At 44.6% G+C, this 26,811-nt stretch overlaps 1 protein-coding gene across 1 annotated transcript in view; it reads right to left on the bottom strand.

The window, feature by feature from the left end:
* The window catches only part of CCDC170 (coiled-coil domain containing 170), a 199,444-nt gene that overhangs the window by 157,311 nt on the left and 15,322 nt on the right, over positions 1 to 26,811 (bottom strand). Inside the window, exons 3-4 of the mRNA XM_075338162.1 lie at positions 15,699 to 15,726; positions 2,486 to 2,620 (exon numbers count right to left, since the gene is read on the bottom strand). Of these exons, the coding sequence (XP_075194277.1) occupies positions 2,486 to 2,620; positions 15,699 to 15,726 (163 nt within the window). The remainder of the gene's footprint in view (positions 1 to 2,485; positions 2,621 to 15,698; positions 15,727 to 26,811) is intronic.

Raw genomic sequence — 26,811 nt, 5'->3', positions numbered from 1 at the left:
AGCCTAAGAATTAATCCAACTCCGATATATTCAGCCTATTCCATGGATAACAAATAACTTTTAAACTTGAGAAAAGCTCTTTAAGAACAAAAAACAATCAGCTTCAGTGCAATTGTTCATTGAAATGACCTACTGAATTACTGTGGCTCTCTACAGTCCCGGTTTTAAGTACTAATTTCAGTGTATTGTCCAACAATTGGTGTTTTAAAGAGGTTATTCATGAATTTTACATTGATGACCTATCCTGAAACACAGAGTTAAGCAATGTGTCAAATATTAGGCTGTGTGCTATTGTTTCCTTACAATGAAGGTTTTATCACTAGGTCTTTATGAATGTCAGGACTGCAGGTCATATGAGCAGTTGTTCGACCTCATCCCCTTATCTGATAAGTAGCTCACTGTCACTATACAATGTATATAGAGAGCTGTGATGTGGTCGGGGTTAGCATTCTGTACTCTGCTACATGCTATATCTAAAAACTCTGTGTCACAAACACTGCACCAATTATGCTAACTGATACATTGCTGGATTCAAGGTCTCTTTTCCTATGTTGTGCTGCGGCTAGACAAAGTAGTAAAAACTTGGTGACATATTGCCTTTAAACAAAAAAAAAACCTGTCAAAACACTGAACTTCTGAATAGTAAACTGGTTTTACAATAGAAACAAATAGGAAGGGTCATTCAGGCATTCTGAAAAAAAATTTCAGATGTTTTTTTAAGTGGACTTGTTCAAAAGATTTATAAAAAACCAAACAAACGCTGTGTGCACTTACCCTTAAATAACTAGCCAGGGTGAAAATTGCAACTTCTAATTTATTTTTTTAAATAAAATTCTGATATGAAAATAAAACTATTGCAAAAAACATAAAAAAATTACTGGTAACACAAAAACTTGATTCAAACACTCTGTCAGCTTCTGATGACATTCCCTTTAGGGACTTAGGGAGTAAAAAAACCACAAGAAGATGCAATGTTAATAATGTAATAAATACCTTTTTGTAGACTGATGTTAACCTTTGCCCCTCCTCAATTATAGCTAGCGTGCCTGAGGCCCACTACCAAATTGTTGGGATGCTTGTTGGTCACTGAGGAGTTTCCTCAGCTTCAAAAAAAAAAAAGGAGAGAAAGGCTTTTCTATGTATAGGTGACAGATGGAAGTCTGCTGTTGTGTTGCAAGGTATAGTATGTTCACATTAAATGGATTTGACATGGGCAAATTGAAAGTGGGGTTTTCAGGAAATCCACCATAGACGTCTGGATGTAAAGCTTGGATCTCTGGTGTGGATTGGCCATACCGGTTTCCCACATTATAATTTAACAGAACTAGTCTATTAATAAAGATATTAAAATCTGTAGTTCCTTCATTTTTTTTCAAAGCATGTGAATCAGTTCTTAAACCTCTGCATTTTGTAGGATTGTCGGCAAACTGTCATCAGCCTTTGCCTGGACCTGAAACAAAGCCTAAAGGCCGCTTTACACATATGTCCTCTCTCCTCCTATACCAGTCTGTCTTGTACTGTTAATGATTGTTGTACGTATACCCTCTTTCACTTGTAAAGCGCCATGGAATAAATGGCGCTATAATAATAAATAATAATAATAATAATAATATCAATTTATTGTGCGTTCACATGAGCGATCGCCCCCGCCCCCATTGTTTGTGCGATATGGGCAATTTGTTGCCCATGTTGCACAAACTTGGTAACCCCCGTCACACGTACTTACCTCCAGAACGACCTCGCTGTGGGCGGCAAACATCCTCTTCCTGAAGGGGGAGGGACGTTCAGCGTCACAGCGACGTCACACAGCGGCCGGCTAATAGAAGCGGAGGGGCGGAGATGAGCGGGACGTAAACATCCCACCCACCTCCTTCCTTCCGCATTGCCGGTAAGCTGCAGTTCATCGTTCCCGGGGTGTCACACGGAGCGACGTGTGCTGCCTCGGGAACGATGAACAACCAGCGCAGAAGGACGTTCGATTTTTAGAAAATGAGTGACATGTCAACAAGCAACGATAAGGTGAGTATATTTGCTCGTTCACAGTCGCTCATTTGTGTTACATGCTACGATATGACAAACGAGGCCAGATGTGCGTCACTAACGACGTGACCCTGATGGCATATCATTAGATATATCGTACAGTGTAAAACGGCCTTAACTTCTGACAGATTCATCAATGTACAATGTACAAACATGGTTACTGGAGAAAGCCATTTGTTCAGAATCTGGTATGACTTGTGTGACTCGTATTGTTTGTATGACTACACTTGAGGCTAATATGTGATGTGAAGGCCACTCGGGGACATACTGAAGGCACACCTCTGAGAAAATGCTTGCCCTCTTCAATTTGAGCCAAAAGTACTGACCAAACAGATAATTTAGTCCTGGTTACCATTTCTGGGTACTTTAGGCAGGTTTTTTGCTATATCTCCTTTGATAATATGCAGCTTTTAATAACAATATGATTGAATAAGACAATTTTTACCTCTGATTGTGCAGTCTCATATTTCACATGGAGGGCAGCCAGTTCACTGTGAGCATTTTCAGCAACCATCCTATAGTGATTCATCTGCTCCCGTGTGATAGGTACATCCATAAATTTAGAGTCATAGTAGGACGACTGGCATGGATGAAAAAATACTTATTGTAATTTACTTGTTTAGTTTTTCTTAATTATTTAACATTACCTAAAAATCCACCACATGCTAAACCAACCAACCGTAGACAACAAAAAACGTAGTAATATTAAAAGAATAATTGTTCGCAAAGTTAGTAATTCAACTCTCATGGATAAATAACATCCCACATCCATGTTAACTGTATCATCTTTTTAAGTTAGGTGAGTATAATGAGAGACCAGTGTGTCGGACAGTGATATAATGGAGGGAAGTTCCAGTAGGCACCATTACCGAACTGGGAAAATAATAATAGCACTTAGCTAGGGTTAAAACACTGTTGTCTGCAGCATTTTAGGATGAAACATAGCTCACTAGAATCAAAGCACCTATCACTTTCTCATGAATATTTTTGCTGACTGACTATCTTTTAGATATTCTTTTGTTGCTTGGACTTTATGTTACAGATTATTTGCATGTTAAAAAAATAATCAAAAACAAATACATTTTATTTGCAGTGTGAGATTAATGTACATTGCTCACAACATAAGAACAGATGTTATACATGGAACAATAAATTTCACATGTATATAAATGCCCTTGATATCTTAAGAGTTCTTATATACAGGTGAAATATACACTGACAAGCAATAGGGTAACAATGTTTTGAACCTTTGACTTTCAGGCTTCATAACTCACCATCCGCTATAGCTTTGAGTGTGAGTCTACATTCATTTTATCGTTGATCATCTTGATTATCTCATACATAAATTTGACTTGCCACTATTTTGAATATAATCAGCTATGCAGATTCTTGTCATGTCACTGCACTGTTACTGTTTTGCTCTTAAAAATCTAAATTTTAATTTATTTTTTGTTAGTATTTTGAAAATCAAACTTTAGCTTTCAGCACTGCCTAAATCCTTCTTCGCATGCTCTAGATCAGAATCAAGCATGTGTCAACCGAAATCTGATCCCATGCCTCTTCTACACTTTCCAAATATTGCTGCACACTGGTCGACTCACTTTCTTCAACACTTTCCACAAGTGTTCAACTGGGTTGAAGACTGCTGACTGTGGGGGCCAATCCTGCACCTCTGCTTCATTGTCATTAAACCATTTTTTTCGCCAATCTCGAATTATCCTTCGGGTCGCTGTATTGCTGGAACACTATGACATACCCATTCTACTCGAGTGTACGAAGTAGCTCATCTTGTAGGATCCTCACATATGGTTCAGCATTGAGACCACCATTGATTCTGGTCAAATATCCAAAACATTTGGCTGAGAAACACAATATCATCAGGCTTCCTACACCGAAATTGACAGTTCCTTCAATTTCTCGATCCATTAGCCCCTTTTTCCCTTGTTTCTTTCAGACCCATTTACACCCGTCAGAGTCTAGTCGAATGACTTTCATCTCACCATTCATCGTATACAATTTATACTGATGTGTGGTAATTTCAAATTGGTGTTAAATAACCACAAGGAGTGTATTTTACCCAACATAAGTACTAGCAGTCTGGTGGGAAACTTAGGTTATGTTCGGGCCCCACTGGTTCCCTCATACAGCCCACATAGCTCACGGACCTATCTCACTTGGGTATTAAGATGGCACACTGGAGATTAAAGGAGAGTTTACCATCTGTCTGAAATTGTAGATAACTTGTCAGGGCAACCTCAGCACATAGAAATATCTTTCTTGAAGGCAAGAGATAGATTCACTTCTGACTCCAGTGATAAATGGTGGGTAGTATTTGAGACATCCCGTACCTATCCACACATTTCCAGGCATTAAACAGTATCTTGGTCAGAAATGCCCTATCTACAGTTAATGAGAACTCAGTATCCAAACAAAGAACCTCATGGTCATAGCTTGAAGTCTCATATGGGTCACACTGGACCGGTTATAAGGTTAACCCTCGAGTGTGGCCACGACACAGCATACTCCAAATGCATATAAACAAATAAGAGCACTAGGAGTACTGGTGCAAAAAATAGAAAATTTATTTTTCAATCTCAATAAATAACAACACGTAGGAAAGAGGATATTTCAAGCACAAATTGTGGGAATAGATACCTGAGTCCCGTGGACCACAATAAAAGACTCTGTTAGAAATCAGTATAATAGGGCATGAGCTAAGAATATCCACAAAATATATATATATATATATATATATATATATATATATATATATATATATATGGATTTAGAGAGTTAGGCAAGACAAAAGGGGGGTCTCAGAGTATAATGGGACCCTTCAAAAAAGAGAGCTACATATATAGTAACTGGTCAGGAGATAATGTATTAGCCTATGCAAATATAAAAATCACAAAGAATGCTTGCCTGCTCATAGCGGTGGTGCAGGGGAGCCAGACCAGAGGGAAACCTCCAGTGAATGCCTAGGTCCCGTGGACCACAACCAAAGTGTTGTAAAATCCTACACTGTGGCTTAGTTCATAGAAGGGAGAGCTCTTAAATTTATACAGATGACTGATAATACCGGGCAGGGAAGGTATGTGTAAAAAATCCATAAAGCCCTTTCAATGGAGTGGAGGTGGGCAGTGTGTATAGACCAGTATAAAAATCAGTCAAGAGGTCATGACTTTAGCCCATCACCACAGGGCGAGTGGGGCGCTTACCTAGTCACAGTGGTGGTGCAGGGAAGCCAGGCCAGCCCAGAAGGGAACCTCCGACGGCCGTTTCGCGGTATACAACCGCTTCTTCCAGGAGGAGTGAGTGCGTTAGTGAGAACTGTTCATGGTCAATAAATAAACGTTTTCTGTAACGAGCATCCATATATTGTCATGTTAGAATATATCTACCTGGGCTCAGTAACTCCTAATCTCTGGGCAGCCCCATAATAGATGGAATATAGTCATCGGTTTCTCATGACATTTGGGGCACATATTGAGTGTCCAGGGTGGAATCTGTACAGTTTTGCTCCAATGTAGTATGTTTGGTGTATTCTATGTAATTGCATAGCCCTTTGGGAACAGCTGAGGGAAACCAGTTTGGGAGCCTCTAAAGCCAGTTGCCACTGCACATCAGTCATAGCTCTAACCTCTGACTCCCTACTTGTAAAGGGCCATTTACATGCTGCAACATCGCTAACGATATATCGTCGGGGTCTCAGTGTTTGTGACGCACATCCGGCGTCATTAGCGACATCGCAGCATGTGACAGGGTGGAGCGACCTTAAACGATTGCAAAAGAGACAAAAATCGTTGGTATATGAGAGGTCGTTCATTTACCAAAAATCGTTGTCTGGTCAGTTCGCTATGTGTGACACCGCAGGAACGACGAACATCTCCTTACCTTCGTCCACCGGCAATGAGGAAGGAAGGAGGTGGGCGGGATGTTACGGCTGCTCATCTCTGCCCCTCCGCTTCTATTTGACAGCTGCCGTGTGACGTCCCTGTGACGCCGCATGAACCACCCCCTTAGAAAGGAGGCGGGTCGCCGGCCAGAGCAACGTCGCAGGGAAGGTAAGTCCGTGTGACGGGTGTTAGCGATATTGTGCGCCACGGGCAGTGATTTGCCCGTGACGCACAACTGACAGGCGCGGGTACGCTCGCTAGCGATATCGGTACCGATATCGCAGCGCGTAAAGTACCCTTAAGTCTAATACGAGCCTACTCAGTGCTTTTATCAAGCAAGATAGTATGTAATAAAAAGATGCACATAACTGATGATGGATCCAATAGAGCCTTAATCAAAGGAATACCTGCGGAGTAAGGCAACATATGTAAACTGGATCAGCAGGTCATGCTTAAATTGGAGGAAATGGAAAAACATGTTAATAGGGAAGATTAGCTCTTCTTTCAAGGTTTGGCAAAATGTAATACTGTCGGTCAAATAAATTTAACCAAGATTCACACCACCAACCCTCCACTATAAAGGCTCAATCTCAAGGTGTACCAGACCCTTAGGTTGGTATTCTGCCAGATTGGGGTGTGCTTGTCACAGAAGGGTTAATTAAATAACACAGCAGCCCAGACCGACAGGGGCCAATCTGAGGAGAAAATTGTTCTTTTAAATATCCATTAAATAAATAAGTAATTATTTATTGCACTTGCACTAGACAACACAAATACAGTACCGACCAAAAGTTTGGACACACCTTCTCATTCAAAGAGCTTTCTTTATTTTCATGACTCTGAAAATTGTAGATTCACGTTGAACGCATCAAAACTATGAATTAACACATGTGGAATGAAATATTTAACAAAAAAGTGTGAAACAACTGAAAATATGTCTTATATTCTAGGTTCTTCAAAGTAGCCACCTTTTTCTTTGATTACTGCTTTGCACACTCTTGGCATTCTCTTCATGAGCTTCAAGAGGTAGTCACCGGAAATGGTCTTCCAACAGTCTTGAAGGAGTTCCCAGAGATGCTTAGCACTTGTTGGCCCTTTTGCCTTCACTCTGCAGTCCAGCTCACCCCAAACCATCTCGATTGGTTTCAGGTCTAGTGACTGTGGAGGCCAGGTCATCTGGCGTAGCACCCCATCACTCACCTTCTCAGTCAAATAGCCCTTACACAGCCCGGAGGTGTGTTTGGGGTCATTGTCCTGTTGAAAAATAAATGATGGTCCAACTAAATGCAAACCGGATGGAATAGCATGCCGCTGCAAGATGCTGTGGTAGCCATGCTGGTTCAGTATGCCTTCAATTTTGAATAAATCCCCAACAGTGTCACCAGCAAAGCACCCACACAACATCACACCTTCTCCTCTATGCTTCCCGGTGGGAACTAGGCATGTCCATCTGCTCACCTTTTCTGTGTCGCACAAAGACACGGTGGTTGGATCCAAAGATCTCAAATTTAGACTCATCAGAGCAAAGCACAGATTTCCATTGGTCTAATGTCCATTCCTTGTGTTCTTTAGCCCAAACAAGTCTCTTCTGCTTGTTGACTGTCCTTAGCAGTGGTTTCCTAGCAGCTATTTTACCATGAAGGCCTACTGCACAAAGTCTCGTCTTAACAGTTGTTCTAGAGATGTGTCTGCCGCTGTGTGGCATTGACCTGGTCTCTAATCTGAGCTGCCGTTAACCTGCGATTTCTGAGGCTGGTGACTCGGATAAACTTATGCTCCACAGCAGAGGTGACTCTTGGTCTTCCTTTCCTGGGGCGGTCCTCATGTGAGCCAGTTTCTTTGTAGCGTTTAATGGTTTTTGCCACAGAACTTGGGGACACTTTCAAAGTTTTCCCAATTTTTTGGACTGACTTACCTTCATTTCTTAAAGTAATGATGGCCACTCGTTTTTCTTTACTTAGAATTTGTATTATGGCAAGAAAAAAACCATCTAACAGTCTATTCAGTAGGACTATCAGCTGTGTATCCACCAGACTTCTGCACAACACAACTGATGGTCCCAACCCCATTTATAAGGCAAGAAATTCCACTTATTAAACCTGACAGGGCACACCTGTTAAGTGAAAACCTTTTCCGGTGACTACCTTTTGAAGTTCATCAGGAGAATGCCAAGAGTGTGCAAAGCAGTAATCAAAGAAAAAGGTGGCTACTTTGAAGAACCTAGAATATAAGACATATTTTCAGTTGTTTCACACCTTTTTGTTAAGTATTTCACTCCACATGTGTTAATTCATAGTTTTGATGCCTTCAATGTGAATCTACAATTTTCAGAGTCATGAAAATAAAAGAAAACTCTTTGAATGAGAAGGTGTGTCCAAACTTTTTGGTCTGTACTGAATGTAGATAGGTTTAGCAAATAAAAAAAAATATTGGGAGTGCTTCTTTAATGGATCAGTATATGGACCCCAAGTAGTGTTAAAAAAAACTTGTCCATGATATTTCTAAATTTCCACATGCTTACTAAAAACTGCTGAATGACTAGCAAGACTGAGATAAAAGTGGTCAATAACTATTTCTACAACAGGTCTAAATATTAATGAAGTCTGGACCTTTGGTAATGACACACTTTCTATTCTGTGTTTATGTTTACATTTCTCGGTCTGTTACCATTCATCCTGTATACAAAGCATCAGCAATTGTTTCCAAGGAAGCATCTTTATTTTCATAACAAAAGTACACTGTGAGGCAATATGGGAACATAAGCAATAATAGTCATAGCACCAAAGTTATAGACGTACACAGTAAGGCTGTGTGCCCACATAGCGTATTTTCATGCAGTCATGCTGGGTTCTGCACCGCAGCGTAACTGCATGCGTCCTGCGTCCCCAACACAATCTATGAAGATTGTGCGTAATCCATGCCCACGTGGCATATTAGAACGCAGCGCTTCGGCTGCTGCCGAAGCACTGCGTTCTAAAAAGCAACATGTCACTTCTTTCATGCGCTTTGGATGCAGCTCCCGCTCTGTCTATGGGAGGGCCTGCATCCAGAGCACATGAAATCGGCTTTTCATTACGGACTGTTTTTGCAGCGATTTGAAGCGCACGTGTGCTGTTCAAATCGCTGCAGAAATTTCTGCAGGGACAGAACGCAACGTGGGCACAAAACCTAACTTGGGCCTCGATTTATCGAGACTGACATTTTCAGAAAGGTGAGTTGGTCAAGAGAAGAGTAAAATGCCAAAAATTGGCAAATTTCAAGAATTCTGTTGATAACTGATGAATTAGGACCTAAGTGTTCTCTGGTTATGGACATCAGAACATTTACAATGTGTTCAATATAAGTTACTGAAGATTTCACCATGTACCTATCACAAGGTGGTTTTTGCAAGCTTCATCGACTATCATGGCAGTGTGGCGCCCCTGAGGCTTCAGTTGCCACAGGGTACTGCACCTCACAGTGGTGCAGTATTCATCTCGGATACGGAGAAGGTCATCACCGGTAAAACCACCACAATCCACCACAACACACAGTAAAGGCCCTGTCACACACAGAGATAAATTTGCGGGAGATCTGTGGTTACAGTGAAATTGTGGACAATCAGTGCCAGATTTGTGGCTGTGTACAAATGGAACAATATGTCCATGATTTCACTGCAACCACAGATCTGCCAAAGATTTATCTGTGTGTGTGACGGGGCCTTTAGTTGCCCTCTCGCTGGGACTGGGCTAGGGTAGAGACTTGGAAGGTAGCCATCAAGAATGTAGTGGAACTTCAACTCACTAGTTCAGGAACCTGGGGGGAGCGGCGAGCAGCACAGAGAGAGAGGGAAGTGGTGAGTCAGAAGGTTTTTCAGACAGACAGTCTAAGGAGGCAGAAGAAAGCAGTGCTGCAGGAGAGAGGTCCTGGGGACGGGAGGCTGGAAGAATTTGTCCTAGGAGCAGGAGTGAGTACAGACTTGGGGAGCAAGGCGACACACTCACACAATCAGTTAGACAGCAACCAGGAAACAAGTAAGATGTAGGAGGACACGGTCGCTGAGGGGAGAGCTGATAGCTCCCTCAGGACCGATGCACACTTCAGGGCGCGGAGCCCTAGGCTGGTGGGCACTGCAAGTCCCACCAGCAGAATCTGCCGGGCAGGGGATTTCAAGTCTTCTAGCCCACACACAGCACCCAGGGCAAAGCAGCACATAGAGCAAGGAGTCATGACCATAGGGCGGCTCCATCTATAGACTCACGCTGCCTGCTATACAGGAAGGGGGACGGAACAAACCACAGGGACTCACACTACACAGTGCAGGGAGGAAGGAGTAACTGAAAGAAACACTGGTCCTGACCTCCGAACTATCCGGGATCGGCTGGAGCCCATCACATCGGAGTCCGGCAGTCCAATGGCAGGAGCAATTTAGTGAGTAAACAACCTAAACTGCAACCGCTGTGTCATCTAATCCTTTCCACGCATATGACAGTTTCTCTGCTGGGCTTCTTGTTAATCTCCTTGGTCACATGCTATGGGAGAGCCAATCAAATTTGCTCTCCTCCTATATATACTGGATGGACGGTTCTTAAAGTGCCAGCTATAGCTTGACTGTAGCTGGCCTGGAGAGGTGGATTTGTCTAGGCTTACTGGTGGTTATGATATTATTGTTGTGTGTGGTTGTGGTGTTAACACTTATTGTCCCCTTTTTTGCTGCTTTACTTCTCTTGTTTTCCCTTTAGTTTCTTACTGTTTATTCCTGAAAGTTTGCAGTGTGACTGTGTTTCTGTTATTCCTGTATGTCTCATCTGTGTTTCTATCACACTCCTTTCCATTCCTTTCCTGGAGGAAGAAATCAGCTTTACTCAGGAGTACAGTAAGGCACAGGACTCCACCATCAGAGGTAATCCAGAGGTAAGGAATAGCGTAGGGAATAGAGACTTCAGCACTTGAGAAAGCCACACTGTGCTGTGACAATACGCGTGGAGCAGGTATTCCCCCACACTCCCTTTCTCTTCATTTGCCATGAGACCTTGATTATTATGTTGGGGTTGCACAGGTGTCCTATTCATTTTCTTCTATGCAGCTTTTCTATATGTGATATGGTCCTGTGGGGATTCTCTTGCGCCATAACGACATCAGATGTTTGAGATTTATTGACCATCCTTGTGGACACCATTCTGTCCGAAAGTATTTATGCTAAACTATAAATTGTATGTGCATTTTTCATCCATTTTGTCACATGGTTTTTCAGGGTGTGTTTTCAATTGCTACATGTTTTTTAAATTATTTTAATGTTGTTGTTGTTGTGGTTTGTCTTTGTTGTGGATTCTAACAAAGATTTATATTTTTTTCACATTTATATTTTTGAGGTAATCCTGCATGTTAGTATACCATTTCTTTTTCAGTTACTGGATAGTCTAGGGACAGCATAGGGTGGGGGTGCTGTCTGACTGCAACCAATCAGAATCAGAAACACGGGGTCTGCTGGTGGGCGGGGGAAGCAGTGCATATGCATGAAGATAATGAAGTAGAGTGAGCGGCCCCGGAAGTAGTGTACATCCATGTGGAGACCGGTGAGTATGAAACACTTGATTTATTTTTATTGTCTTTCCTTTTCCGTTGATTTTTTTTATTACTCAGGTGGCCAGATGCCAGTTGTTACCCACAGTTCCCCGAGTACTCCAGACCTGGGGTCAGCGCTCGGATACTTTTGAACTCGCACGGATCCGGACTTTTACAGTCCGGGTCCGTCCATCACTACTTATATCACAAAGTCAACTGAACGATCTTGTTAGAGATTTGGATCTATCCAGGAGTAAGGCTGAGTTCTTAGGTTTCAGGCTACAGCAGTAGAATCTCCTAGCGGGCGATGTTTGGATTTCTTTGTTCCCCAACCATGATAGAGATCTTGTCCAATACTTCTTCATGAAAGGCAATCTTAGTGGCATTGAACATCAACAGTTTAATGGAAGCTCTGAAGATAAGTCATAATCCAGAAGAATGGAAGTTCTTCATAGATTCTATTTGTGTACCTAGGATTTTAATTAGCTGTTGTAGGCAACACCATGTAGTTGGGGACCCCTAACTAAGGAGGAGGTGGATATTGCATAGAAGGGCAGATTGCACAATACTCTGTGATAACCTGATAGTCCAGGGCATCACATTCCCCCTTGGTTAATCGTAGCTCGTCCTCGAGCTACAGGACATCACAGGTTTATTTTATTTTTTTTTAACTGCAAAAATGGAAAAAAGGAACATTTTTTTTTACAAATACTTCCCACATCAGGGAGGCTGGACACTTAAACGCTACGTAATTTAGAGTTCATCGTTCCAACGATGGAATGCTACCTGTTTAGTTAGTAGCGGAGGCTCAACCTGCTCCGTTGCAGCCTCTTCCTGCAACAGTCCAGTCCCAATGTCCCGGATCCCATTAACCCACCACCCAAACAACCTGACCCGCTGCATACCTATGGTGGGTTCGTGACCAGGTTAAGGTACCGGGTGTTGTAATAGATGACTCTGTAGAAGTCCTGAGCAACCTGGTAGCCGATGCCCATTGCACCAACCCCCACCGGGGCCTCCTGGTGCTGTCTACCAGCACTGTACCATCCAAGGCCCTGGTGGCCTTTTCCCTGGAACAAAGAGTGGAAAAAGGTTCAACAAGGAGGGTGCCGTCTAATCATAGCAGAACTTTCCTGTCACCTTCCATCAGGAACCCTTTAGCCGGTCCCCGACAGCCTCCTCCATTTGAACACTGGCGAACGTTCAACAAAGGTGACAGTCCCCACAAAACTTTAAAACTTGCAGGTTCCGGTCCCTTTAACGTTCTCCTGGACACACTCTTGCAAAGTGCCCTGGTAAACCACAGCGACGGCAGATAGGCATTACTTCCATAGTATCAACTAAGATCTCTTCATCCGAAGCGGACTCTGCTTCCACCTCCATTATCTCTAATGCCATTAGTGCTTGTGATGATAGTCATCCGACAGCCATTTCCTCCAAAACGTGGCTCCCATGCAGCTTCTGGGGTACTGGAACCTAAATCGCCTTCCTCCATCACCTCCGGTTCCGAGTCCACGGTAACCGGGTCAATCTGCTCAGAGGCCGCGGACTGGTCATCTCCATCCGGGGTCGAGGGATCCGCCGTGGTGGAGGGTGGAGGTGACGGCGGCTGAGTGCTTGCCATGAGCAGGGGCGGCTCGGATCCCACAGCCGCATCGGCCAGATTATGGAAATCAACTGGGACTGGGTAACCGGTTACCCACTCCTCTCGTGGAACTCCAATCTCGAGGGTTTGCACCGCCACGGCCATCCTCCGCGTCTCCATCCGTGAAGCTGCTCCAGGAGCTGTATCCTCTGCTGAACAGCCGCGCCTTTCTGCCATTTTGACTCTGCACTGTCCAGGAATGTTATGGCAGAGTCCTGGCGTCCCTGCTTCTCTTCCGCTGCTGCTACATGCCGTCACGCCCCCTCGGTTTTCACTTAGCAGTCTCTCTGGTCCTGTGGCCCTCTGGGAACTTCCAGGTTCCTGGTTCATTCTCAGGACGAAGGGCGGGGCTTCTGCTTTTCACGCTTTTGTAGAGAAGATGGCGTTTTGGCGCCAAAAGATGGCGGAAGATGGCAGAATTGGAGGGAAACGGGATCTTGACTCGCGGTTTCGGTCTTCAAGACGCACGTCACCCAGGTTAGTGGGTCCTGCTCGTATCCTGTTCGTGACGCTAGGAATTTGAGGTCTGTTGCCCCCATGCCAGCAGCCAGGCTGCTCGGATCCGGATCCGCGGTGGCTCGAGGGGCATCTTGACCCGGGGGTCGTGCGGCCACTGAAATGAAGGGTAGTATTTACAGGGGATTATATTTAGAGTTCATGACACCACCCGTGGTGTGTGGTAAGGTGGAGTACCACTGCTGCAGTTGGGAGTACCCGGGGGCGATGAAGTGGGGCAACTAGATTTTGCAACCCTCCACAGGTAGGGGGAATTCCCCGGGACTCAGTGATGGTGTTTGGGGAGTGCCATTGGGAGGAAGGGGTCACTTGCATACTCACTAAGTCCATAAAGCCGACACCGACAACTGGATAAACCAAAGTTCTGGACACCACTGCCGCTGAGGGGAGCTAGTTTGGGTCCCGTCCCCACTGGTGTTGCCTAGTTATCCGTGACCTTCTTACTGGCACTAAGTTCTCTTGTTAGTTGGTCCCGTTAGTGTAGAACTAGTCGGGTCCCGCTCCCCAGTGTGGTTAACTGTGGGAGCTTGCTCTCAGGGTTCACACTTGGGATTTTCTGGACCGTTTTAGTGGAAAGTCCTATCCCCCTTGTTGCACTAGTACCCAGATTCTGGAGTGGGTGGAGAGTATATCTTAAAGGCTCCGTCACCCAGGTTAGTGGGTCCTGCTCATATCCTGTTCGTGACGCCAGGAATTTAAGGTCTGTCGCCCCCATGCCAGCAGCCGGGCTGCTCGGATCCGGATCCGCGGTGGCTCGTGGGGCGTCTGGACCCGGGGGTCGTGCGGCCACTGAAATGAAGGGTAGTATCTACAGGGGATTATATTTAGAGTTCATGACGCCACCTGTGGTGTGTGGTAAGGTGGAGTACCACTGCTGCAGTTGGGAGTACCCGGGGGCGATGAAGTGGGGCAACTAGATGTTGGAACCCTCCGCAGGTAGGGGGAATGCCCCGGGACTCGGTGATGGTGTTTGGGGAGTGCCATTGGGAGTGAAGTGGTCACTTGCGTACTCACTCAGTCCATAAAGCCGACACCGACAACTGGATAAACCAAAGTTCTGGACACCGCTGCCGCTGAGGGGAGCTGAGGGGAGCTAGTTTGGGTCCCGTCCCCACTGGTGTTGCCTGGTTATCCGTGACCTTCTTCCTGGCACTAAGTTCTCTTGTCAGTTGGTCCCGTTAGTGTAGAACTAGTCGGGTCCCGCTCCCCAGTGTGCTTAACTGTGGGAGCTTTCTCTCAGGGTTCACGCTTGGGATTTTCTGGACCGTTTTAGTGGAAAGTCCTATCCTTCTTGTTGCACTAGTACCCAGATTCTGGAGTGGGTGGAGAGTATATCTTGAAGGCTCCGTTCTCGTCAAGTAAATTGTCAGGTTGCCTGAAGCTACTCTCTGACCTAGGGTCCACGTACCCCGTCGTGCCCTGGTCCCAGCCCGGTGATGGTACAAGGCCGTCGGCTGTCCTCCTCGACAGTTCCGTGCCCCTTGTCACGATCCCCTGTGACCGGGGGTCCAGCTCCTACTAGGCCCAGACCACCGTCTGCTACCTAGTTGCTTCCAAGGATCCCGGATCCTGAACTCCTCTCTCTTTCACCTCCTACACTTCACTCTCCCTTTCTGACTCCTGACACTCCTGACCTCCCCTTACCAACCCCCCAAGTGGGCGACCCTATTCCACTCAGGCCGTCCACTGGTGTGTCTGGTGGGTGTGGTGAAGAGTGTACCTAGGATTTTAATTAGATGTTGTAGGCAACACCATGTAGTTGGGGACCCCTAACCAAGGAGGAGGTGGAGTTTGCACAGAAGGGCAGATTGCACAAAACCCTGTGACGACCTGATAGTCCAGGGCGTCACACATGCAGTTCTAGAAAAATCACTAGCGGCCGTGGTTTGTCTTATAGACCGTGATGCAACGCCCTGCCTCTGCCTCATATGTCAGCAAAAATGGCTCAGCACACGTGTCATAGGATAGCAATCACTGTGCTAGGCAATCAAACTGCCTCCTCATTATTGAGCAAAAATAGTTACATTTCAGTGAAAATAAGGAAAAAATTTGCTTACCTTCAGTCGTTCTGCTCTGTTTTTGTTTCTGAAACACAATACAACATGGATGTGAGCAATAAGCACAATTCCAGTGTCAAAATAGTAATGGATATTATGTACCATCCTTCCCTGCAGGATTTACATTATTTAAAGCACCACTCCAATGTTTTGGGGTTTTTTCAGCGCTGGAGTGATCACCCCATTCCCCTTCCTCCAGTCTTATACTCATCCTCCAACGGCTGCACCTCTTTTCAGCATTGTTCTAATCCTACAACGCTATCTTGTGCCTGTAACTTCTGAGTAGCCGGAAGCCACAGTTACGGCACAAGCTCTCAATACAAGCCTCTGAGAGGCAGATTGAAGCCAGAATGAAGCTCTCATAGTGTTTTGCACTGATGTGTGACCTCAGGTGCGCTCCATGAAACACCAGTGCTGCCAGCATGACTTAAGTCTCTGGAGACCGACTGCAGCGACGCTGGATAAAGATGAAGATGGCAGCAGGCAAGTTTAAGACTTGGGGAAGAGGACTTACATTTAAAGCACCACTCCAGCAGCGAGATTAAAAAGAAAACCGTGGAGTGGTGCTTTAAGGTGTCTTAATGGACCACTATCTTGATAGGGGTATTGGTGGTGTATTAAAGGGAACCAATCACCAGGATTTTCCAATATAACCTAAAGTCACTGCTATACTGGCACTATCAGGCTGATTCTCTACATACCTGCAGTGGTCAGCTCGGATGTATGGGTTTTCAAATCCAAGAAAGTAAAGTTTATAAAATCGGCAGATTCTTGAGTGACAGCAGCTGAGGATCAGATAATAGCTGGGGGGGTATTCAGAGTTCTATTATACAATCGATTTACTTTTACTTGCAGGACCTGTGCTGAGGTCATACCCATTTGACCAGTATCAGCTTTGTTGGCTGAGGCCCCGCCCCTTCTGGTCACATGAGTATGACCTCACACAGGTCCTGCAAGTAAAAGTAAATTGATTCTATAATGCTTATGCTAATTCCAGCAGAGGGAGGGGATAAATATGAATACCCCCCAGATATTATCTGATTCTCAGCTGCTGTCACGCAAGAAGCTGCCAATTTTATAAACTTTACTTTCTTGGATTTCAAAACCTATATATAAGAGCTGTCCACTACAGATATGTAGAAAATCAGCCTGATATAGCCATATAGCACTGGCTTTAGGTTATATACGAAAATCCTTGTTGATGGAAATAGGAAGTGATTGAGTGCAGTTATTTATTCCAAAGGATGCGCAACCAAATATTAAGCTGAGGGTGTAAACAATTTTGTCTGGCCCAATTTTTGAGTTTTACCAATACCCGCACTGCCTTTGGCTGTTTAACCCCCATAAATGCTGGGATCCATATCAACTGTAACATCTATGGGGTGGGAGAGGTAGTACAATCCCTTTCCCAAGCGATCAGGACCCCTGCGATATGATCACGACAGCCTGATCATTGCCATGGCAATCTGAGGTTGTCATGACCACCTCCGGTTCACCCAGCTACGGCAATCCCGTGAGACCATGCCAAGTGCATGGTCTCAGAGGCTTGTATCAGTACAGCACTGACAGGTATAATTTATTGCATTACATTAAACCAGTGATCAGAGCAGTAAAAGTTAATGTCCATATAGGGACTAAATAAAAAATGTTAAAAACTAAAAATATGTAAAAGAAATTGTAATTATAAAAAAAAACAAACTGGAATTAAAGAACAAAAAAATGAAAAACCATTACACCAAAAATTCATATTTTTATGTAAAAAAATATATACAGAAAAGTACTCATATTTGGTCCGGAACAACCCTATCTATAAAATTGTCACACTGATTAACTCCTTCAGTGAACATCGTAAACATTAAAAAAAAAAAATGTAGCAAAATGTCTTTTCAACATACAGGTGACAAAAAAGTGAATAAAACACGATCATAAAGTCATATATAAAGCCTTGTAAAAAATAAGCCATCATACAGCTCCGTCAGTGAAAAAAATAATACAGCAATGCAAAAAAAAATAATTTTCTATGAAGGTATGTGCGCACACTGCAATTTTATGTTATCACTCCAAAACACACTTTCTGGTTGAAAAACGCACCTTGTGCTAGAAAATGCATCACAAAAACATACTTTTTTGTGTGTTTCTTTTTGTCAAATACGTTTTCTTAGTAATTTATAGTGGTGGGAAGACTCACAGACATCCGGGATCGGCGTGTCTAACCAGGTTTAGAAAAAACAAAACGGTTCTGGCCCAGAATCGATCCCGAGTATCTGGCTGGACACTGGTCCCCTTGTAAGACTATGGAGACCAGAGTCCAGCATTTAAAAATTGTGGTAGAAGGGATGGGGGAAAGGTGCAAGCGTGTTATACGTCTCCAGCGTGGCTGTAACTGCTCCCGTGGCCTTCTTGAGGGGTGTAGTTTACAAAATCTGGTCACTTGGTGGGGGGTTTCCACTGTCTAGGCACGCCAGGGGCTCTCCAAACACAACATGGTGCGTGTCTGCTAACAATTCTAGCCAATTTTGCATTTAAAAAGTCAAATGCCGCTCTTTACTTTTCCAGCCCTATCGTGCGCTCAAACAGTAGTATTCCATAACATATGGAGAATCCCTGGTACTCAGGAGAAATTGCAGAACAAATTGCACAGTGCAACTACTTCTGTTACCCTTGTTAAAATGCAAAATTTAGAGCTAAAGCAACATTTTTGTGCAAATAAAGTAAACATTTATTTTTCTTCCACATTGCTTTTGCTCCTGTGAAGCACCTGAAAGGTTAATAAAGTTCTTGGATGTATTTTTGAGAACTTTGATGGGTGCAGTCTTTAGAATGGTGTCACTTTTGGGTATTTTCTGTCATATAGGCCACTGAAAGTCACTTCAAATGTGATGTGGTCCTTAAAGAAATGAATGAGTAAACTTTCATCTAAAAATGATTAATTGCCAATAAACCTTTAACTCTTCTAATTTCCTATAAAAAAATGTTTCAAAAATTGTGCTGATGTAAAGCAGACATGTTGTAAATGTTATTTAGTAACTATTTTGTTTGACATATCTCTTTGGTTTAAGGGCAGAAAAATTCAAAATTTGAAAACTGCAAAATTTTGCCAAATTTTTGATGTTTTTAAAAAATAAATATGAAAACTTTTATCCTAAGGGCTCTCGTCCACTTGCGTACCGCTTCCAATGTGAGAGCATTGGAAGCGATGTGCTAATGACCCTCTGCTGCGCGTGTCAGCCGAGTGTCATACGACTGTAATCTGATCTTGGGATCACGTCACAGGTGCGGAGTAGAGGGAGGGAGCACTTTCTCCCCATCTCCTCCGCTGTCTGTCTCTGCGTATAACATAACATGCGAGTGCAGTGCGATGTTTCACACACTCCCATAGGGTTGCATGGGGGGGTGTTAGCTGAGACTCGCTACAAAACGCAGCATGCTGCAATTGCACCGAGAGCACAATTCGTGCCATAGAAAATTAAGCAAGAGGATACTGTCCCATAGATTACCACTGATGCGAGTACAATCTGATTTTTTATCGGATCACACTCGCACATGAAAATCGCAAGTGGACATGAGCCCTTAATGTGCCACTAACATGACATACAATATGTCACAAAAAAACTATCCCAGAATCACTGGGATCCGTTGAAGCGTCCAGCGTTATTACACCATAAAATAACACCGGTCAAAATTGAAAAATTGCCCTGGTGAGGAATGTGAAAAGAGGCTGAGGGGTGAAGGGGTTAAATAGTTGAGAAATTACTATTAGGGGTACTTTGCACGTTGCGACATCGCAGGTGTGATGTCGGTGGGGTCAAATCGAAATCGACGCACATCCGGCGTCGCTGTCGACATCGCAGTATGTGAATCCTTTTACATACGATTAACGAGCGGAAAAGCGTCGTTATCGTATGATCAGTGTAGGGTCCGACATTTCCATAATTTTGCAGCAGCGACGGTACGATGTTGTTCCTCGTTCCTACGGCAGCACACATCATTGTGTGTGAAGCCGCAGGAGCGAGGAATTTCTCCTTACCTGCGTCCCGGCTGCAATGCGGAAGGAAGGAGGTGGGCGGGGTGTTTACGTCCCGCTCATCTCTGCCCCTCCGCTTCTATTGGCCGCCTGCTGTGTGACGTTGCTGTGACGCCGCATGACTTGCCCCCTTAGGAAGGAGGCGGGTTGCTGGCCATAGCGATGTCGCAGGGCAGGTAAGTCCATGTGAAGCTGCCGTAGCGATAATGTTCGCTACGGCAGCAATCACAAGATATCGCTGCGGCGACGGGGGCGGGGACTATCGCGCTCGACATCGCAGCATTGGCTTGCGATGTCGCAATGTGTAAAGTACCCCTTAGGATTGCTACCCCCAATAGCTGGCACTAGAATTCTAGTCTTCTTCCTCTCTGAAAATTTGCTTACATATTTTTTTTAAATGAGAGTAATACTAATTATTCAGTGACAATTCTTTAATTAAAATTGTAATTTTGCTCATTTCTTTTTTCTAATCAATTACAATATGGGCCTCCTGACCTCAATTAAGTCTTGTCAGCCGTGATACAATGTAGGCTTCAGTTAGAGTTCTGTATTATTTTACACAGGGAATAAATTTAGCATAATGTCTACAACCACTCTAAGAAAAAGATTTTTGCCTTGTTCTAGCCTCCTCCCTGCAGATCTCTAAGTTGTAACAAAGAACAATAATTGTAGCATTATATTCTCTGAAAGTGATATGTGATCCATACGATAACTATTTACATGTCTGCAGATTTCTGTACAGCCTCCTTAACATGTCCATTTTTCAGGTACTTGTCTTGAGTTTTTCACAGAACACATACCCATTAAAGTTTAGGGGGCTGCTCTCATGTCTGTGTATTTTTGAGGACTAAGTAGTTTGCCCAAGGTATGGAAATGTCCAATATTAATCCAAGTCATCAATCATTTTGCAAAATCCAAGTGTATGGGTTAATGAAAAAAAAACGGATATCATTCGGATGCCATCTGTGGGCTGTCTGTTTTACACAGCCTGTTTAATAGAAGTTTGAGAAACTTCCATCAGTTTTTTTGCATAAAGTCTGGTGATTAAAACTGACACATTGACCAAACTGCTGACAATCTGATCCAAAGCAGGAAAATACAGTAGGTCTGGGATTTTTTGCATGCCAGAAATATCACTTCTAAATGAGGCCTAACTGTCACTGAATTTTGGAAGGCCTAACTGCCATTCTAATTTTAGAAGCCTTTGTGTAGTATCCTGTGCCACATATAAAGGTTTCCTGTTTTATCTTTTACACCACATACTACTTTAGGCCTGCGCCACACATCCGTGCCTCCGGCACGTGTTTGTCATTTTTTACACGTACCGGCGGCACGGAGACACTTTAACCAATGCTACCCTATTGTAGCAGGCACACACACGTAAAACCACACGGAACGTGTGTCCGTGTGCGTTTGTACGTGTGTGCGATTTTCAAAGCGCTGACATGTCAGTGTTTTCTCCGGCAGCACGGGTGTTACACGGCCCGCACCCGTACCACACGGGTGTAGTGTGGATGCGGTCCCGTGTGACACGCGCCGGAGAAAACACACATGTCAGTGAAAAAAAAACAAAACATTTACTCACCTTCTCCAGCCCTCCTGTCTCTGCCGCTGCTGCCTCTTGCTGCCGACCGCCGCTCATTAATCTCATAGAATATTCACTTCACTGCCTGCCAGCAGCAGCAGCGGGGAGACGGGAGGGCTGGAGACCGAGGATCAGCACCACGGACAGCAGCGCGGCAGCAGGAAGGACCAGGTGAGTATAATAATTACTGATTGTACGTGTGCTATCGCGGATAGCACACGTAGAACACACGTGTCACGCACGTACCAGAGACACGTACTTACCTGCACGCAACACGCAGGGAAAATACGTGTCTCTCGGCACGTGCGTGAAATTCACGTGAGTGTGGCAGAGGCCTTAGGCCTGCGCCACACATCCGTGCCTCCGGCACGTGTTTGTCATTTTTTACACGTACCGGCGGCACGGAGACACTTTAACCAATGCTACCCAATTGTAGCAGGCACACACACGTAAAACCACACGGAACGTGTGTCCGTGTGCGTTTGTACGTGTGTGCGATTTTCAAAGCGCTGACATGTCAGTGTTTTCTCCGGCAGCACGGGTGTTACACGGCCCGCACCCGTACCACACGGGTGTAGTGTGGATGCGGTCCCGTGTGACACGCGCCGGAGAAAACACACATGTCAGTGAAAAAAAAACAAAACATTTACTCACCTTCTCCAGCCCTCCTGTCTCTGCCGCTGCTGCCTCTTGCTGCCGACCGCCGCTCATTAATCTCATAGAATATTCACTTCACTGCCTGCCAGCAGCAGCAGCGGGGAGACGGGAGGGCTGGAGACCGAGGATCAGCACCACGGACAGCAGCGCGGCAGCAGGAAGGACCAGGTGAGTATAATAATTACTGATTCTACGTGTGCTATCGCGGATAGCACACGTAGAACACACGTGTCACGCACGTACTAGAGACACGTACTTACCTGCACGCAACACGCAGGGAAAATACGTGTCTCTCGGCACGTGCGTGAAATTCACGTGAGTGTGGCAGAGGCCTAAAGGGAACCTGTCAGGTGTAATATGCACCCAGAACCACGAGCAGTTCTGGGTGCATATTGCAAATCTCTACCTAACTGTCCCTGTATACACTAGTATAGATAAAGGGATCTTTAGAAAAAGTATTTCTAAAGATCTTTTATGATATGCTAATGAGCTCAGAGACCAGTCGCAAGGTTAGTTCCTGTGCTCATCCCACCTTTTTAGTGTGGCAGTACGCCCACAGGGGCGTGCTAACATGCTATTAAATGCAGTATCACCAGCGGTGAAGCACGTACCTGCGTTCACTGACACCACTGATCCGTAGTCCCGGCACTTCCAGTCATGCACAGTAGATCTATCTGAAGCCGGGACGCGTACACCCAGCTTCATACTGCACATAACCGGAAGTGCTGGCCATTCAGAGCAGCAGTGACACCGCTGGTGATGCTGCATTGGATAGCATGTTAGTACACCCCTGTAGTTCTGGGTTCATATTGCACCTGACAGGTTCCCTTTAATTATAAATGTTGTTTTCTAGCAACAGTGGATTTGTATAATAGGACAACAGATGATAAAGACATAAAAATAATGATACCATCTTTTTGCAACCTACTCTAAGTAGCAGACGTCTTGGGCAAAATTAAACACTCCTTAAAGGGAACCTGTCATGTAAAAAAAACAAAATTTTAACCTGCAAATATGGGGTTCCTCACAACTCCAGCTTTTTTTAATTTCAGAGCTGGAGTAGTGCTTTAATTTTAAGTTCCCTGCCCCCTGTCCTATATCTTCCACCATCTTCTTCTGTTTCCAGGGTCGCTCCCATCGGTGTCTGACGAATTGTGACCTGCTAGCAGCTCCAGTGCTTCATGGAGCATGTCAGAGGCCATAAATCAATAGATATCTTTTTTTAATCCTTGTTCTGAATTAAAGGAAATCTGTCACCAGGTTTTAACACCTAATATGAGAGCTGCATAATGTAGGGACAGAGGTCCTGATTCCAGCGATGTCACTAACTGGGCTGCTTAGTGTAGTTTTGATAAAATCACTTTTTAATCAGAAGTAGATTAGAGGACATTAGAGGACTACTTGGCGTGCTGCCAGGTAGTCCAGCATATTTATGAGCTCTGTATAAGGGTAGAGTCACATTGGTGTATGACTCACATGAGTGCAATGCGAGAAAATCTTGCATTGCACTCGGCCCCATTTAAGACAATGCTGCAGCTCAGATCTCCAAATTTTTTTTTCAGCTCTAATCGGACTGAGGAAAAAATTGCAGCATGCTACGATTGTCTGCGACTCTCTCATCACTCGCACCCATACAAGTCTGGGACCTGTGCCATATGACCTCTGCCAGCTGATGATCCGTGCTTGACAACTGGGGCCACCTGATAAACTGTACCAGCTGATGATCCGTGACTGATGTCCTGCACCTGGTGTCTTGGGCCTGATGTCTGCTGGTGCCTATCCTACCTGTTCCCCTTCAGGGCTGTGCCCCTTGTGCTGCTCTAAGTTGCTGTTCCCGCAGTCCTGGTGTCGCCCAGTCCTGCTCAGCTGCCACAATTCCCCTCTCTGCCCTGGTAGTGGCACCTGGCGTTCTCCTCGCGGCGGGCACTTAGTCAAGCCCCTCTATCCAAAGTGCAAGTTCGGTTCCCTCTGTGGTCCAAAGGGTCCACTTCTATACACTTCTCGCTCTCTACTTTTATCCCACAGTGGTAGTACACAAGATGACTGTTAATCTTACTCGGTCTAGGGTTCCATGCAAGATCTCACCTTGTGAGGTAATCATGATTTTGAGAAAGGTTAGGAATCAGCCCAAAACTACACAGGAGGACCTGGTCAATGACCTGAAGAGACATGTGACAACAGTCTCAAAGATTACAGTTAGTAACACACTATGCCGTCATTATTAAAATCCTGCAGGGCACGCATGATCTCCCTGCTCACGCCAACACATGTCCATACCCCTTTGAAGTTCCCCAATGACCATCTGGATGATCCAGAGGAGGCATGGGAGAAGGTCATATGGTCAGATGAGACCAAAAGAGATCTTTCTGGTATCAACTCCCCTAAGAACACTGTCCCAACCATGAAGCATTGGGGTGGAAACATCATACTTTTAGTTGCTATTCTGCAAAGGGGACAGAATGACTGCACCATACTGAAGGGAGGATGGATAGGATCAAGAATCATGAGATTTTGGCCAACAATCTCTTTCCCTCAGTAAAAGCATTGAAGATGGGTTATGGCTCGGCATGACAATGACCCGAAACACACAGTTAAGGCAACTAAGGAGTGGCTCCATAAGAAGCATTTCAAGGTCCTGGACTAACCTAGCCAGGGTCCAGACCTGAACTCTATAGAAAATCTTTGGAGGGAGCTGAAACTCAATGCTGCCCAACAAAAACCCCGAAACCTGAAGGATCTGGAGAAGGTCTGTATGGTGGAGTGGGCCAAAATCCCTGCTGCAGTGTGTGGAAACTTGGTCAAGAATTACAGGAAATGTCTGGCCTCTGTAATTGCAAACAAAGGTTTCTGTACCAAATATTAAGCTCTGTTTTACTACTGTATGACATATCATATTTTTCGGATTACAAGACTCACTTATCCTCCCAAAAATTTGGGAGAAAAATGAAGGGTGCGTCATATAATGCGAATCTAGCTTACTGGGAAGTGGAGAATGGGAGCTGTGCTAGCTGCTGTGGGGGCTGTGCTGCCTGCGGTGGGGGCTCTGTTGGCTGCGTGGGGGCTGTGTGGAGTAGGGTGGTGCGGTGGATGAGATGGTCTGTCGGTGGTGTGGTCTTCGAATAATGGCGCCGGGAATTGGCGCATGCGCAGATGGAACTCTCAGCTCAAGATCTCATCTGTGTACTTGCCGCCTCCGGCCCATTGATCTCCCAGCAGCAGACTTAAGGTAAATGACGCCCGGAGGTGGTGTGTGCACAGATGAGTTTTCGGCTTGTCACTGAGCCCAGAGCTTAATATCTGCGCATGCGCCGACACTGGGCGCCATTTCTTTGAAGCCCACAGCCGACAGAGCATCTGTGACACCCGTTGCACCGCCCAGCACAGCCCCCAGCGCAGCCAGCAAAGCCCCCACTGCAGCCAGCACAACCCCCACTGCAGCGCCTGCAGCATCACCCTAATCCAGGACTGCTTCTGTCTTCTGTGACCACGCTCTATCACCGCTGCCACCCTCCATCTCGTAAGACACCACCGGAGTATAAGACGGACCCCTTTTCTTTTTTTTATACTTTTTTATCTCTAAATTGGGGTGCATCTTATAAAATGAATAAGAAGGTACTTAGTTCATGCAAGAAAATGCAAATTCATTATTTGAAAATCATACAATGTGATTTATCTGGATTTTTTTTTTGAGATTTTGTCTGTTACAGTTGAAATGTACCTACAAAAAAAATTTCAGACCTCTCCATTCTTTGTAGGTGAAGAAAACTTGCAAAACCGGCAGTGTTTTAAATACTAATTTTCCCTACTGTATACTGTACTCTGAAAAGCTCCAGTGTGTAAATGTTGAGAGATCCGTCAATCATGTTGAGAGATCTGTCAATCATCTGCTGCAGTGCTAGTGGGGCTGCCGGGAATGGAGCTCGACTAGTCTCGTCTCTGCCTATGGATCTTCAAATTGACAGTACATTATCTCTTTATAGTATGCCTGGCTGCAATGGTGCTATGGGCTCTTTATCGCTCTGTGTGCAGTTGCCACAATTTTGCAGAAAGTCTAAGTTTTTCAGCATTTTTATAAATAAAAAGTATCAAATGTATACCTTACTAACATGCCACATACTGTAAATACTATACCATAGAAAAATGCAAGACCAAATATGCTATACCAGACTATGGGTATAAAAACAGTAAAGAACTTTTGAAAAAAATGGTGGAAATGAATTTTATGTCATATACAATATATCACAAAAGCGAGTACACCAATCCTATTTTTGTAAATATTTAAATATATCTTTTCATGGTACAACACGGAAGATATGACACTTTGGTACAATGTAAAGTAGTCAATGTACAGCTTGTATATGAGTGTAAATTTGGTGCCCTCTAAATAATTCAACACCTGGACATTAATGTCTAAACCACTGGCAACAAAAGTGAGTACATCCCTAAGTGAAAATGGCCAAATTGTGCCCAATTATGCATTTTTAAGTTCCGGTGTCAAATTAGTCATTAGTGTTACAAGGCCTCAGATGTGAATGGGGAACAGGTGTGTTACATTTCGTGTTATCGCAGACACACTCTCATACTGGTCACTGGAAATCCAACATGGCACCTTATGCAAAGAAAAGATCTGAAGAAAAGAATTGTTGCTCTACATAAATATGGCCTAGGCCAGTGATGGCAAACCTATGGCACGTGTGCCGTCTCCACATTTAACCACTTTGAACTGTCGGTGTGATCGCGCCAGCAGTTCAAAGTGGTGTTGGAGCAGAGGAGACATTTCTCCTCCCTCTGACACGCCTCCTCTCCTAGGCCGCAGGCCTGTTGCCTAGGAGATGGAGAAGCGTCAG

This window comes from Anomaloglossus baeobatrachus, chromosome 3 (assembly GCF_048569485.1).
Source record: "Anomaloglossus baeobatrachus isolate aAnoBae1 chromosome 3, aAnoBae1.hap1, whole genome shotgun sequence".
Classification (NCBI taxonomy): Eukaryota; Metazoa; Chordata; class Amphibia; order Anura; family Aromobatidae; genus Anomaloglossus; species Anomaloglossus baeobatrachus.
The sequence above is the reverse complement of the archived record's forward strand: the minus strand, read 5'-3'. Positions and strand labels throughout refer to the sequence as shown.